At 46.4% G+C, this 13,611-nt stretch overlaps 1 protein-coding gene across 1 annotated transcript in view; it reads left to right on the top strand.

Annotated features, from left to right (window-relative positions):
• Positions 1-4,918: 4,918 nt before the first annotated feature.
• LOC130292016 (uncharacterized) overlaps positions 4,919-13,611 on the top strand; it is a 125,938-nt gene continuing 117,245 nt past the window's right edge. The window contains exons 1-4 of the mRNA XM_056541448.1: positions 4,919-5,331; positions 8,676-8,832; positions 8,918-9,106; positions 9,195-9,318. Coding sequence (XP_056397423.1) covers positions 5,219-5,331; positions 8,676-8,832; positions 8,918-9,106; positions 9,195-9,318 — 583 coding nt within the window. The 5' untranslated portion in view covers positions 4,919-5,218. The remainder of the gene's footprint in view (positions 5,332-8,675; positions 8,833-8,917; positions 9,107-9,194; positions 9,319-13,611) is intronic.

Genomic DNA, 13,611 nt, shown 5'->3' with positions numbered 1-13,611 from the left:
GACCAGTACTGTACACAGTATTCTATGTGTGGTCTGACCAGTACTGTACACAGTATTCTATGTGTGGTCTGACTAGTACTGTACACAGTATTCCATGTGTGGTCTGACTAGTACTGTACACAGTAATCTATGTGTGGTCTGTCCAGTACTGTACACAGTATTCTATGTGTGGTCTGACCAGTACTGTACACAGTATTCTATGTGTGGTCTGACTAGTTCTGTACACAGTATTCTATGTGTGGTCTGACCAGTACTGTACACAGTATTCTATGTGTGGTCTGACCAGTACTGTACACAGTATTCTATGTGTGGTCTGACCAGTACTGTACACAGTATTCTATGTGTGGTCTGACCAGTACTGTACACAGTATTCTATGTGTGGTCTGACCAGTACTGTACACAGTATTCTATGTGTGGTCTGACCAGTACTGTACACAGTATTCCATGTGTGGTCTGACCAGTACTGTACACAGTATTCCATGTGTGGTCTGACCAGTACTGTACACAGTATTCTATGTGTGGTCTGACCAGTACTGTACGCAGTATTCCATGTGTGGTCTAACCAGTACTGTACACAGTATTCTATGTGTGGTCTGACCAGTACTGTACACAGTATTCTATGTGTGGTCTGACTAGTATTGTACACAGTATTCTATGTGTGGTCTGACCAGTACTGTACACAGTATTCCATGTGTGGTCTGACCAGTACTGTACACAGTATTCTATGTGTGGTCTGTCCAGTACTGTACACAGTATTCCATGTGTGGTCTGACCAGTACTGTACACAGTATTCTATGTGTGGTCTGTCCAGTACTGTACACTGTATTCTATGTGTGGTCTGACCAGTACTGTACACAGTATTCTATGTGTGGTCTGACCAGTACTGTACACAGTATTCTATGTGTGGTCTGACCAGTACTGTACACAGTATTCTATGTGTGGTCTGACCAGTACTGTACACAGTATTCTATGTGTGGTCTGACCAGTACTGTACACAGCATTCTATGTGTGGTCTGACCAGTACTGTACACAGTATTCTATGTGTGGTCTGACCAGTACTGTACACAGTATTCTATGTGTGGTCTGACCAGTACTGTACACAGTATTCCATGTGTGGTCTGAGCAGTACTGTACACAGTATTCTATGTGTGGTCTGACCAGTACTGTACACAGTATTCTATGTGTGGTCTGACCAGTACTGTACACAGTATTCTATGTGTGGTCTGACCAGTACTGTACACAGTATTCTATGTGTGGTCTGACTAGTGATTTGTACAGTGGTAGAATTCTTTCCTTGTCGTGGGCATCTATGCCCCTATTTATGCCCCCCATGATTTTATTTGCCTTGGCAGCTGCTGCCCGACACTGGTCACTACAGCTAAATTTACTGTTGACATCAAAAATGAGTTTTTCATGCTGCCTACATTTCTCATGATTACTTTGACTTTACAGAGGGAAAGGGTGAAGTCTCATCACTGAAGTTTACCTAATAAGACCAACCTAATCACCTGGCTCAACTCCAGCAACCAGAAACCTAAACTGCTGAGCCTAATAAGGCTGCATTCACACCACAATTTTGAAATACAGTTCCCGTATCAGGTTTTTGATGAAAAACAGATTCCTCAAAACCTGACTAAACTGTATCAAAACGTGTGTACAAATTTTAATCAGTATACGGTTTGAAAGATGATGTCCGGTTGCATCAGTTTTTTAAGAAAAAAACGTATACGTTTTTAACTTTTCATTCCATTATGAATAAAGTTTCACTTGTTTGATTGAAATTCCAAGGAAAAAACTGTGCAAAGTCAAAAACCGTACGGTGAAAACTGGATGGAACCGTACGCACATACAGTTCTGTACAGTTCCCATTGACTCTCATGGTAAAAAAAAAAGTATACGTTTTAATACGGTTTTTCACCCGGACAAAAAGCCGTGGTAGATTACAGTTTTGGGTACGAGAAAAAAACTGACAAAACCGTACAGGATCCAAAACGGACAAAACCGTACAGGATGAAAAACGGACAAAACCGTACAGGATGCAAAACAGATGCAACCGGATGCATCGTTTGACATACGGTTTTCAATACGGTTCCGTACGGTCTTCAAATTGAAAACGTATATGGGAACTGTATTGCAAAAACGTGGTGTGAACCCAGACTAAGTGGTTTGGTGTCGGTTCACTCCACATGCAGTTTTGCAGAGATAGCAGCAGCATGATGTCATCCTGTAGTTCAGAAGAAGTCGACTGACCACTTCCTCTGGCACATTAAAGGGGTACTCCGGAGGGAAACATTTTTTTTTTCTTTTTTAATCAACTGGTGCCAGAAAGTTAAACAGATTTGTAAATTACTTCTATTAAAAAAATCTTAATCCTTCCAGTACTTATTAGCTGCTGAATACTACAGAGGAAATTCTTTTCTTTTTGGAACACAGTGCTCTCTGCTGACATCACGAGCACAGTGCTCTCTGCTGACATCACGAGCACAGTGCTCTCTGCTGACATCTCTGTCCATTTTAGGAACTGTTCAGAGCAGTATATGTTTGCTATGGGGATTTTCTCCTACTCTGGACAGTTCTTAAAATGGACAGAGATGTCAGCAGAGAGCACTGTGCTCGTGATGTCAGCAGAGAGCTCTGTGTTCCAAAAAGAAAAGACTTTCCTCTGTAGTATTCAGCAGCTAATAAGTACTGGAAGGATTAAGATTTTTTAAATAGAAGTAATTTACAAATCTGGCCAGAAGAAGCTCGAATACCGAGTGAAACAGATTCTGCCGCCTGACAGTGAATACCCCCCACTGTGATCCTTTCTCCCCCTCTGCACAATGTTTTATATGTGAGTATATAATAAAGAAGTAACCCTGAAAAAGAAGCACTGGCGAGTTTGACGACTTTTTTCATCTTCTCCTTGTATCTTATATAATTTACAAATCTGTTTAACTTTCTGGCACCAGTTGATAAAAAAAAGAAAAAATAAAGTTTTCCCCCGGAGTACCCCTTTAACGACCACGGACGTAAATGTACGTCCTGGTTTGGTGGTACTTCGCGCACCAGAACGTACATTTACATCCTGTGTATGACCGCGAGCATCGGAGCGGTGTTCGCGTCATACACGGCAGGTTCCGGCTGCTAGCCGAAGTCGAGGACCCGCCGGTAATGGCCGACATCCGCGATCGCATAGATGTCCGCCATTAACCCCTCAGATGCCGTGATCTGTACAGGTCACGGCATCTGCGGCAATGCGCATAATAAAATAGATGATCGGATCGCCCGCAGATCCAATCATCTGTATTGGCGGCCGGAGGTCTCCACACTTAACCCCGGCCGTCTCCCGGTGTCTCCTGCTCTGGTCTGAGATCGAGCAGACCAGAGCAGGAGATAGCCGATAACACTGATCAGTGCTATATCCTATACATAGCACTGAACAGTATTAGCAATCAAAGGATTGCTATAGATAGTCCTCTATGGGGACATAAAAAGTGTAAAAAAAAAGTTTACAATTTTTTAAATAAAAAGTAAAAAAAAGTGAAAAATCCCCTCCCCCAATAAAAATAAAAATTGTCAGTTTTTCCCATTTTACCCCCAAACAGCGTAATTTATTTTGTAAACATATTTGGTATTGCTGCGTGCGTAAATCTCCGAACTATCAAAATATAATGTTAATGATCCCGTACGGTGAACGGCGTAAATGTAAAAAAAAATAAAAAAAGTCCCAAAATCCAGCTTTTTTTGTCACATTTTATTAAAGAAAAAATTTATAAAAAATGATATAAAAGTTTTATATATGCAAATGTGGTATCAATAAAAAGTAATAATGACAGCGCAAAAAATGAGCCCTCATACCGCCCTATATACAGAAAAATGAAAAAGTTATAGGTGGTCAAAATAGGGCGATTTTAGATTACTGATTAGATTTTTTTTTAAGCGGTACAAAAATATAAAAGTATCTAGCCAAAGGATAAGGGGATAAGTTAAAGGGGTTATCCAGGAAAAAACTTTCTTTTATATATCAACTGGCTTTATATATCAACTGAAAGTTAAATAGATTTGTAAGTTACTTCTATTAAAAAATCTTAATCCTTTCAGTACTTATGAGCTGCTTAAGTTTAGTTGTTCTTTTCTGGCTAAGTGCTCTCTGATGACACGTGTCTTGGGAACTGTCTAGAGTAGAAGCAAATCCCCATAGCAAACCTCTTCTACTCTGTGCAGTTCCCGAGACAGACAGAGATGTCAGCAGAGAGCACTGTTGTCAGACAGAAAAGAACAACTCAACTTCAGCAGTGGATAATTATTGGAAGGATTAAGATATTTTAATTGAAGTTATTTACAAAGATCGCATGTGGTCCAAGCACTGGGATCCCCACGATCTCCTGAATGGGGCCCTGGCAGTCTGCCAGAAGCGTTCCGACCCCCGCAGGGAGCGCCGGCCGACAAGCCCCTCCATGTATCCCATAGAGATACATGAAAGGGGTCTGTCGGCTGCGGCTTCCTGCGGGGGTCGGAAAGGCCTCTTCTGGCAGACTGCGAGGGCCCCATTCAGGAGATCGTGGGGATCCCAGTGCTCGGACTTCCTTGCATCTATAACTTATTCCCTATACTTTGGATAGGGGGATAAGTTATTTTTCGCTGCACTCATACAAAAGTGCAAAAAAAGGCAAAAACACACTAAAAAAGCTTAATAAGGATGCGTTCACACGCTATTTGTTCTTGCGGGTTTTCCTCTGCGTATTTGAAAATGGGCGGGCTCTTCTCGGCTGTCTGTAGCAGATTTTCCGCGGCGGAATTTACGCTGCGGAAAATCTGCTGCAGTCCCTACTGACTTGCAGCGGATTTTCCACAGCGTAAATTCCTACGTAGAAAATCTGCTGCGGATAGCCGAGAAGAGCCCACCCCCTTTCAAATACGCAGAGGAAAACCCGCAAAAAGAAATAGCGCGTGAACGCACCCTAAAATGAAAAACCACTTCAGATCCCTTTTTCTCATTGTATACTTAGTAAGGCTGTGTGCACAGAAAAAACACATCAAAAACTTCAATAGTTCTGCTAATAGGATGCCACCGTTTGTCTATGTCAGTTTCAGAGGATGGAGGACCTTTCATGATGTCGTGATCACATGATCAGTCACATGGGTTGTACTTGGTATGGATGCTTGGTCATGTGATTATGACATCATCAAAGGTCCTTCATGTACAGTGAGCAGGAATCTCGTGTGGAGTCAGTAAATGTTTTCATGGTTTATTTCTTCTCTTCTACATATCTCTGGTTCCCATAGACGTCCAGGTAATCGTGTCTCTCGGCAACAGGATTTACTTGGTTGTTACAATTCAAGAGGCGTGTGTTGTATATATATATATATCTAATGACATCCCCCCCCCCCCTGCACTCCTACAATACACCAGAGACTGTCTGATGTCCTCCTTATATCTGAATCTTGCTAAAACCAAATTTCTGGTGTTTCCTCCCTTGACTAATGTACTTAGACCTGACACTTCCATTTGGGTGTGTGGTATTAGTATATCTCCCGGGGAGCAGGCTCGCTGTCTTGGGGTAATGTTACTTCCTATATTCATTTCCTCTCACGTTCTTGTCACTTGCACCTCATAAACATCTCCAAAATCAGCTGAAACTCTCATTGTTGTTCTGATTTATTCTCACCTTGACTGTTGTAACTCTTTACTAATAGATCTTCCCTTCTCTAAACTCTCCCCTCTCCAGTCCATCCTAAAAGTAGCAGCAAGACTCCTCTTCCTTCCTAGCTGTTTCTACTCTGACGCTCAATACCTCCTGTTTGACACTGCACTGATACCTCTCCCCCAAACCAGTCTCTGCACTGATACCTCTCCCCCAAACCAGTCTCTGCACTGATACCTCTCCCCCAAACCAGTCTCTGCACTGATACCTCTCCCCCAAACCAGTCTCTGCACTGATACCTCCCTCCAAGCCAGTCACTGCACTGATACCTCTCCCCCAAACCAGTCTCTGCACTGATACCTCCCTCCAAGCCAGTCACTGCACTGATACCTCTCCCCCAAACCAGTCTCTGCACTGATACCTCCCTCCAAGCCAGTCACTGCACTGATACCTCTCCCCCAAACCAGTCACTGCACCGATACCTCTCCCCCAAACCAGTCACTGCACTGATACCTCCCCCCAAACCAGTCACTGCACTGATACCTCCCTCCAAGCCAGTCACTGCACTGATACCTCTCCCCCAAACCAGTCACTGCACCGATACCTCTCCCCCAAACCAGTCTCTGCACTGATACCTCTCCCCCAAACCAGTCTCTGCACTGATACCTCTCCCCCAAACCAGTCTCTGCACTGATACCTCCCTCCAAGCCAGTCACTGCACTGATACCTCTCCCCCAAACCAGTCACTGCACCGATACCTCTCCCCCAAACCAGTCACTGCACTGATACCTCCCCCCAAACCAGTCACTGCACTGATACCTCTCCCCCAAACCAGTCACTGCACCGATACCTCTCCCCCAAACCAGTCACTGCACTGATACCTCCCTCCAAGCCAGTCACTGCACTGATACCTCTCCCCCAAACCAGTCACTGCACCGATACCTCTCCCCCAAACCAGTCACTGCACTGATACCTCCCCCCAAACCAGTCACTGCACTGATACCTCTCCCCCAAACCAGTCACTGCACTGATACCTCCCCCCAAACCAGTCACTGCACTGATACCTCTCCCCCAAACCAGTCACTGCACTGATACCTCTCCCCCAAACCAGTCACTGCACTGATACCTCCCTCCAAGCCAGTCACTGCACTGATACCTCTCCCCCAAACCAGTCTCTGCACTGATACCTCTCCCCCAAACCAGTCTCTGCACTGATACCTCTCCCCCAAACCAGTCTCTGCACTGATACCTCCCTCCAAGCCAGTCACTGCACTGATACCTCTCCCCCAAACCAGTCACTGCACCGATACCTCTCCCCCAAACCAGTCACTGCACTGATACCTCCCCCCAAACCAGTCACTGCACTGATACCTCTCCCCCAAACCAGTCACTGCACCGATACCTCTCCCCCAAACCAGTCACTGCACTGATACCTCCCTCCAAGCCAGTCACTGCACTGATACCTCTCCCCCAAACCAGTCACTGCACCGATACCTCTCCCCCAAACCAGTCACTGCACTGATACCTCCCCCCAAACCAGTCACTGCACTGATACCTCTCCCCCAAACCAGTCACTGCACTGATACCTCCCCCCAAACCAGTCACTGCACTGATACCTCTCCCCCAAACCAGTCACTGCACTGATACCTCTCCCCCAAACCAGTCACTGCACTGATACCTCCCTCCAAGCCAGTCACTGCACTGATACCTCTCCCCCAAACCAGTCTCTGCACTGATACCTCCCTCCAAGCCAGTCACTGCACTGATACCTCTCCCCCAAACCAGTCACTGCACTGATACCTCCCCCCAAACCAGTCACTGCACCGATACCTCCCTCCAAGCCAGTCACTGCACTGATACCTCTCCCCCCAACCAGTCACTGCACCGATACCTCCCTCCAAGCCAGTCACTGCACTGATACCTCCCCCCAAACCAGTCACTGCACCGATACCTCCCTCCAAGCCAGTCACTGCACCGATACCTCCCCCCAAACCAGTCACTGCACCGATACCTCCCCCCAAACCAGTCACTGCACCGATACCTCCCTCCAAGCCAGTCACTGCACTGATACCTCCCCCCAAACCAGTCACTGCACTGATACCTCCCCCCAAACCAGTCACTGCACCGATACCTCCCTCCAAGCCAGTCACTGCACTGATACCTCCCCCCAAACCCGTCACTGCACTGATCCCTCCCCCCAGGTCAGTCACTGCACTGATACCTCCTCCCCCCTGTGCCAGTCACTGCACCGATACCTCCCCCCAAACCAGTCACTGCACTGATACCTCCCCCCAAACCAGTCACTGCACCGATACCTCCCTCCAAGCCAGTCACTGCACCAATACCTCCCTCCAAGCCAGTCACTGCACTGATACCTCCCCCCAAACCCGTCACTGCACTGATCCCTCCCCCCAGGTCAGTCACTGCACTGATACCCCCTCCCCCCTGTGCCAGTCACTGCATTGATGCCTCCTCCCCTTGTGCCAGTCACCGTATTGATGCCTTCTCCCCCCTGTGCCAGTCACTGTATTGATGCCTTCTCCCCCCTGTGCCAGTCACTGTATTGATGCCTTCTCCCCCCTGTGCCAGTCACTGCATTGATGCCTTCTCCTCCCTGTGCCAGTCACTGTATTGATGCCTCCTCCCCCCTGTGCCAGCCACTGTACTGATGCCTCACCCCCCTGTACCAGCCATTGCACTGATGCCTCCTCCCCCTGTGCCAGTCACTGCACTGATGCCTCACCCCCCTGTACCAGCCACTGCACTGATGCCTCCTCCCCCATGTGCCAGTCACTGCACTGATGCCTCCTCCCCCCTGTGCCAGTCACTGCACTGATGCCTCCTCCCCCCTGTGCCAGTCACTGCACTGATGCCTCCTCCCCCCTGTGCCAGTCACTGCACTGATGCCTCCTCCCCCCTGTGCCAGTCACTGCATTGATGCCTCCTCCTCCATGTCAGTTACTGCACAGTCTCTGATGTCAGGTTTTCTGTGTTTATATTATTTATTTTTGTTATTCCTGAATATGGCTTGTCTTGTTCTTTCTCTAGATTCCTGCAGAATACAGTCCTCCCCATTAATAGAATATTAGTCCTTCTTGTGACCGACCACTCAAGAATGGACACAGACAGGACTTACAAGAGTCACAACATGGCTGAGCAGATACTAAACCTCACGCTGGAGATCATCTACCTGCTTTCTGGAGAGGTGAGAGACTGAGATATCTTTCATGGCATCACACTGTAAACAGGGAGTGATATAATGATATGGATCAGTGTGTCTCTATATACAGGACTACATGGTGGTGAAGAAATCTGGTGTGTATGATCATCCCAGCACCTACCCCATGATGTCAGGAGGGGGGAGTGAGATCAGAAGCCCCATGATGGTGCCTCCACCTCAGTCCCTGATACGTGCAAGAAGCAATGAGCAGAAGATCCTAGAGCTCACCAATAAGATTATCCAGATACTGAGCAGAGAGGTGAGCGCTGCAGGGAATGCTGGGACATCACACCATATCACCCAGGTATAATGTGTCCGGATGATGACCGTATCATTGTGTCTGTCAGGTCCCTATAAGGTGTCAGGACGTCACTGTCTATCTCTCCATGGAGGAGTGGGAGTATTTAGAAGGACACAAGGATCAGTACAAGGACGTCATGATGGAGGATCAGCAGCCCCTCACATCACAGGGTAAGGGAAGACTCCCATAAATGCAAAGGTGGACAGTTTTGTGGGTCACCTAGATGTCACTATATAAGACACATTATACATCAGATTATTGTCACTATATAAGATTCCAAGACACTGATAGAAGCAGGTGAGTCCGGCACTGCTGACCAAAACCAACTCCTCCTGGGATACTAGACACCAGTTAAATAACCTTTGGAGCTTCACAGAAGCTCCAAAAAAGATAAGCACTGGTGGAGAGTTCAAGAAATAAACGGATTCACTCACCTGAGATACCTGCTAGCAGGAATCTTTATTCACATGCGGTTAAAAACGTACAGCGGGTAGAAGCAGAGGAGCAGCTTCACAGCGACAGACTGTTTCCTGCGCTTGGAGCACAGGAAACAGTCTGTCGCTGTGAGGCTTCTTCTCTGCTTCTACCCGCTGTACACTTTTAACCGCATGTGAATAAAGATTCCTGCTAGCAGGTATCCCGGGTGAGTGAATCTGTTTATTTCCTGAACTCTCTGCCACTATATAAGACACTTGCATTGTACATCAGATTATTGTCACTATATAAATTTTGCATTAATGTGCATCAAATTACACATTAGACATTCTTAAAATATGTCAACAAAAGTTAGATCTTATTTCCATCATTTACACTTTCAAAATAACAGAAAACAAAATAATGGCATCTGCAAAAGTTTGGTCACCCTGCAGAGTTAATATCTTTGCCCATTCTTCCTTACAAAAGTCTTCCAGTTCTTTGAGATTTCGGGGCTGTCTGTCACGCACTGCTCTTTTAAGGTCTATCCATAGATTTTCAATTATGTTGAGGTCAGGAGATTGTGAAGGCCATGGCAAAACCTTAAGTTTACGCCTCTTGATGTAATCCCCCGTGGATTTCGAGATGTGTTTAGGATCATTATCCATTTGTAGAAGCCATCATCTTTTTAACTTCAGCTTTTTCACAGATGGCATCAAATTAGCATCCAAAATTTGCTGAAATTTTATTGAATCAATTTTTCCTTCTACTCGTGAGATGTTCCCTGTGCCACTGGCTGCAATACAACCCCAAAGCATGATTGATCCACCCCCATGCTTAACAGTTGGACAGAGGTTCTTTCCATTAAATTCTGTTCCCCTTCTTCTCCAAACGTACCTTTGCTCATTCCGCCCAAAAAGTTAAATTTTAACCTCATCGGTCCACAGAACTTGTTTCCAAAATGCATCAGGCTTGTCTATATGTTCATTTGCAAAGTTCAAACGCTGATTTTTGTGGTGAAGACGTAGAAGAGGTTTTCTTCTGATGACTCTTCCATGAAGACCATATTTGTACAAGTATCTCTTTATAGTGGAATAGTGTACCACAACTCCAGTGTCTGCCAGATCTTTCTGGAGGGATTGTGCAGTCAAACGTGGGTTTTGAATTGTTTTTCTCACAATCCTGCGAGCTGTTCTGTCTGATATTTTTCTTGGTCTTCCAGATCTTGCTTTAACTTCCACTGTTCCTGATGACTGCCATTTCTTAATTACATTCCGAACAGAGGATATTGACATCTGAAAACATTTTGCTATCTTCTTATAGCCTTTTCCAGCTTTGTGAACATCAACTATTTTCAGTTTCAGATTTCTAGACAACTGCTTAGAAGAACCCATGGTGCTGATTGTTGGGGCAAGGTCAGATGAGCCTGGGCATTTAAAACCTTTGAGATTGACATCACCTGGTCTTCCCAGATGATGTTTGAGAACAATCCATGACACTGGCAGGTCTCAGCTTTGCAAAGGGGGCAGTGCATGCTATAAATTCTGCAGGGTGCCCAAACTTTTGCAGATGCCATTTTTTTGTTTTCTGTTATTTTGAAAGTGTAAATGATGGAAATAAAATCTAACTTTTGTTGACATATTATAAGAATGTCTAAAAAAAAAAAAAGTATACTCCTGTACATCATGAGTGTTGGCCTCCATCAGGTGGAAGACCTACAGATACGTTAAATGTGTGTGCTGTTCTCAATTTAAACCCTTAAGGACAATGGACGTACTCCTACGCCCCCGTTTCCGAGTCCTTAAGGACCGAGGACGTAGGGGTACGTCCTGTCCATTCCCGCCCCCCCGCAGCCAGTTGGAGCGGAGCCGGTGCCCGATACCTGCTGGTATCAATCAGCAGGCATCGCGGCATATCGCCCAGGGGGGTCATGATGACACCCCATGTCGGCGATGGCCGCAGATCGCTGAACAATTCAGCCCAGCGACCTGCGGTGGATTCCGGGTCAATCGGGTCTCCAGTGACCCGGTGACCCGGAATTACTGGCTGATCAGAGACGGCCCCGAACAGCCATAGCCAGCAGGGGTGAGGTGGCACTGGTGCCACCTCACGATCGCCCTGATTCGTTGGCCGGTTTACCGGCCAACCATTCAGGGCACCTGCTGCGGGTGTCACTCCCGCAACTCGATCCGCCCCTCTTCCGGAGGACGTGATCGGGTGCGGGAAGAGGACCCCGGCAGCTGGGGACCCCGATCCCCGGCGTCCCTGTTGGGATTGGGGCCCCAGGAGCAGCGGCGGCGGGACTGACCTGCAGCGTGGATCAGCAGTTGGGTGAGTGACAGCCTCCTGCTGTTGCTTAGCAACAGCTCCCAGAATGCAAAAAGGGCATGCTGGGAGCTGTAGTTATGCAACAGCAGGAGGCAGACCACCACAACTCCCAGCATTCCCTTATGGGCATGCTGGGACTTATAGTTTTGCAACAGCTGGAGGCACATTTTTTCTATGGAAAAGTGTACCTTCAGCTGTTTTATAACTACAACTCCCAGCTTGCACAATCAGCTAAAGTGCATGCTGGGAGTTGTAGTGGTGCATCTGCTGGTTGCATAACTACAACTCCGAGCATGCCCGTTGGCTGTCGGTGACTGCTGAGAGTTGTAGTTTTTCAACAGCTGAAGGCACACTGGTTGTGAAACACTGAGTTAAGTAGCAAACCAGTGTGTCTCCAGCTGTTGCATAACTACAATCCCCAGCCAAAGTAGTATGCCTCCAGCTGTTGCATAACTACAAGTCCCAGCATGCCCTTCCACTGTCTGTACATGCTGGGGGTTGTAGCTTTTGCAACAGCTGAAGGCACACTCGTTGCAAAACACTGAGTTTGTTACCAAACTCGGTGTTTCACAACCAGTGTGCCTCCAGCTGTTGCAAAACTACAACTCCCAGCATGCACTGATAGACCGTACATGCTGGGAGTTGTAGTTTTGCAACAGTTGGAGGTATTCCCCCACCCCCAATGTGAATGTACAGGGTGTACTCACATAGGTGGAGGTTTACAGTAAGTATCCAGCTGCAAGTTTGAGCTGCGGCAAATTTTCTGTCGCAGCTCAAACTGCCAGCGAGAAACTACTGTTAACCCCTGCCCGTGCGACTGTACCCTAAAAACACTACACTACCACAAAATAAAATAAAAAAATGTAAAAAACACTACATATACACATACCCCTACACAGCCCCCCTCTCCTCCCCAATAAAAATGACAAACATCTGGTACGCCACTGTTTCCAAAACGGAGCCTCCAGCTGTTGCAAAACTACTCCCAGTATTGCCAGATAGCTACTGACTGTACAGGCATGCTGGGAGTTTTGCAACAGCTGGAGGCACCCTGTTTGGAAATCACTGGCGTAGAATACCCCTATGTCCACCCCTATGCAAGTCCCTAATTTAGGCCTCAAATGTGCATGGCGCTCTTTCGCTTTGGAGCCCTGTCGTCTTTCAAGGCAACAGTTTAGGGTCACATATGGGGTATCGCCGTACTCAGGAGAAATTGTGTTACAAATTTGGGGGGGGGGGGTATTTTCTGCTATTACCCTTTTTAAAAATGTAAAATTTTTGGGAAACCAAGCATTTTAGGTAAAAAAAAAATGTTTTTTTTTACATATGCAAAAGTCGTGAATCACCTGTGGGGTATTAAGGTTCACTTTACCCCTCGTTACGTTCCCCAAGGGGTCTAGTTTCCAAAATGGTATGCCATGTGTTTTTTTTTTTTTGCTGTCCTGGCACCATAGGGGCTTCCTAAATGCGGCATGCCCCCAGAGCAAAATTTGCTTTCAAAAAGCCAAATGTGACTCCTTCTCTTCTGAGACCTGTAGTGCGCCAGCAGAGCACTTTTCACCCCCATATGGGGTGTTTTCTGAATCGGGAGAAATTGGGCTTCAAATTTTGGGGGGTATTTTCTGCTATTACCCTTTTTAAAAATGTAAAATTTTGGGGAAACCAAGCATTTTAGGTAAAATGTATTTATTTTTTTACATTTGCAAAAGTCGTGAATCACC

This window comes from Hyla sarda, chromosome 9, assembly GCF_029499605.1.
Source record: "Hyla sarda isolate aHylSar1 chromosome 9, aHylSar1.hap1, whole genome shotgun sequence".
Taxonomy (NCBI): domain Eukaryota; kingdom Metazoa; phylum Chordata; class Amphibia; order Anura; family Hylidae; genus Hyla; species Hyla sarda.
Note: the sequence above shows the minus strand (reverse complement) of the source record. Positions and strands in the feature narration are given on the sequence as shown.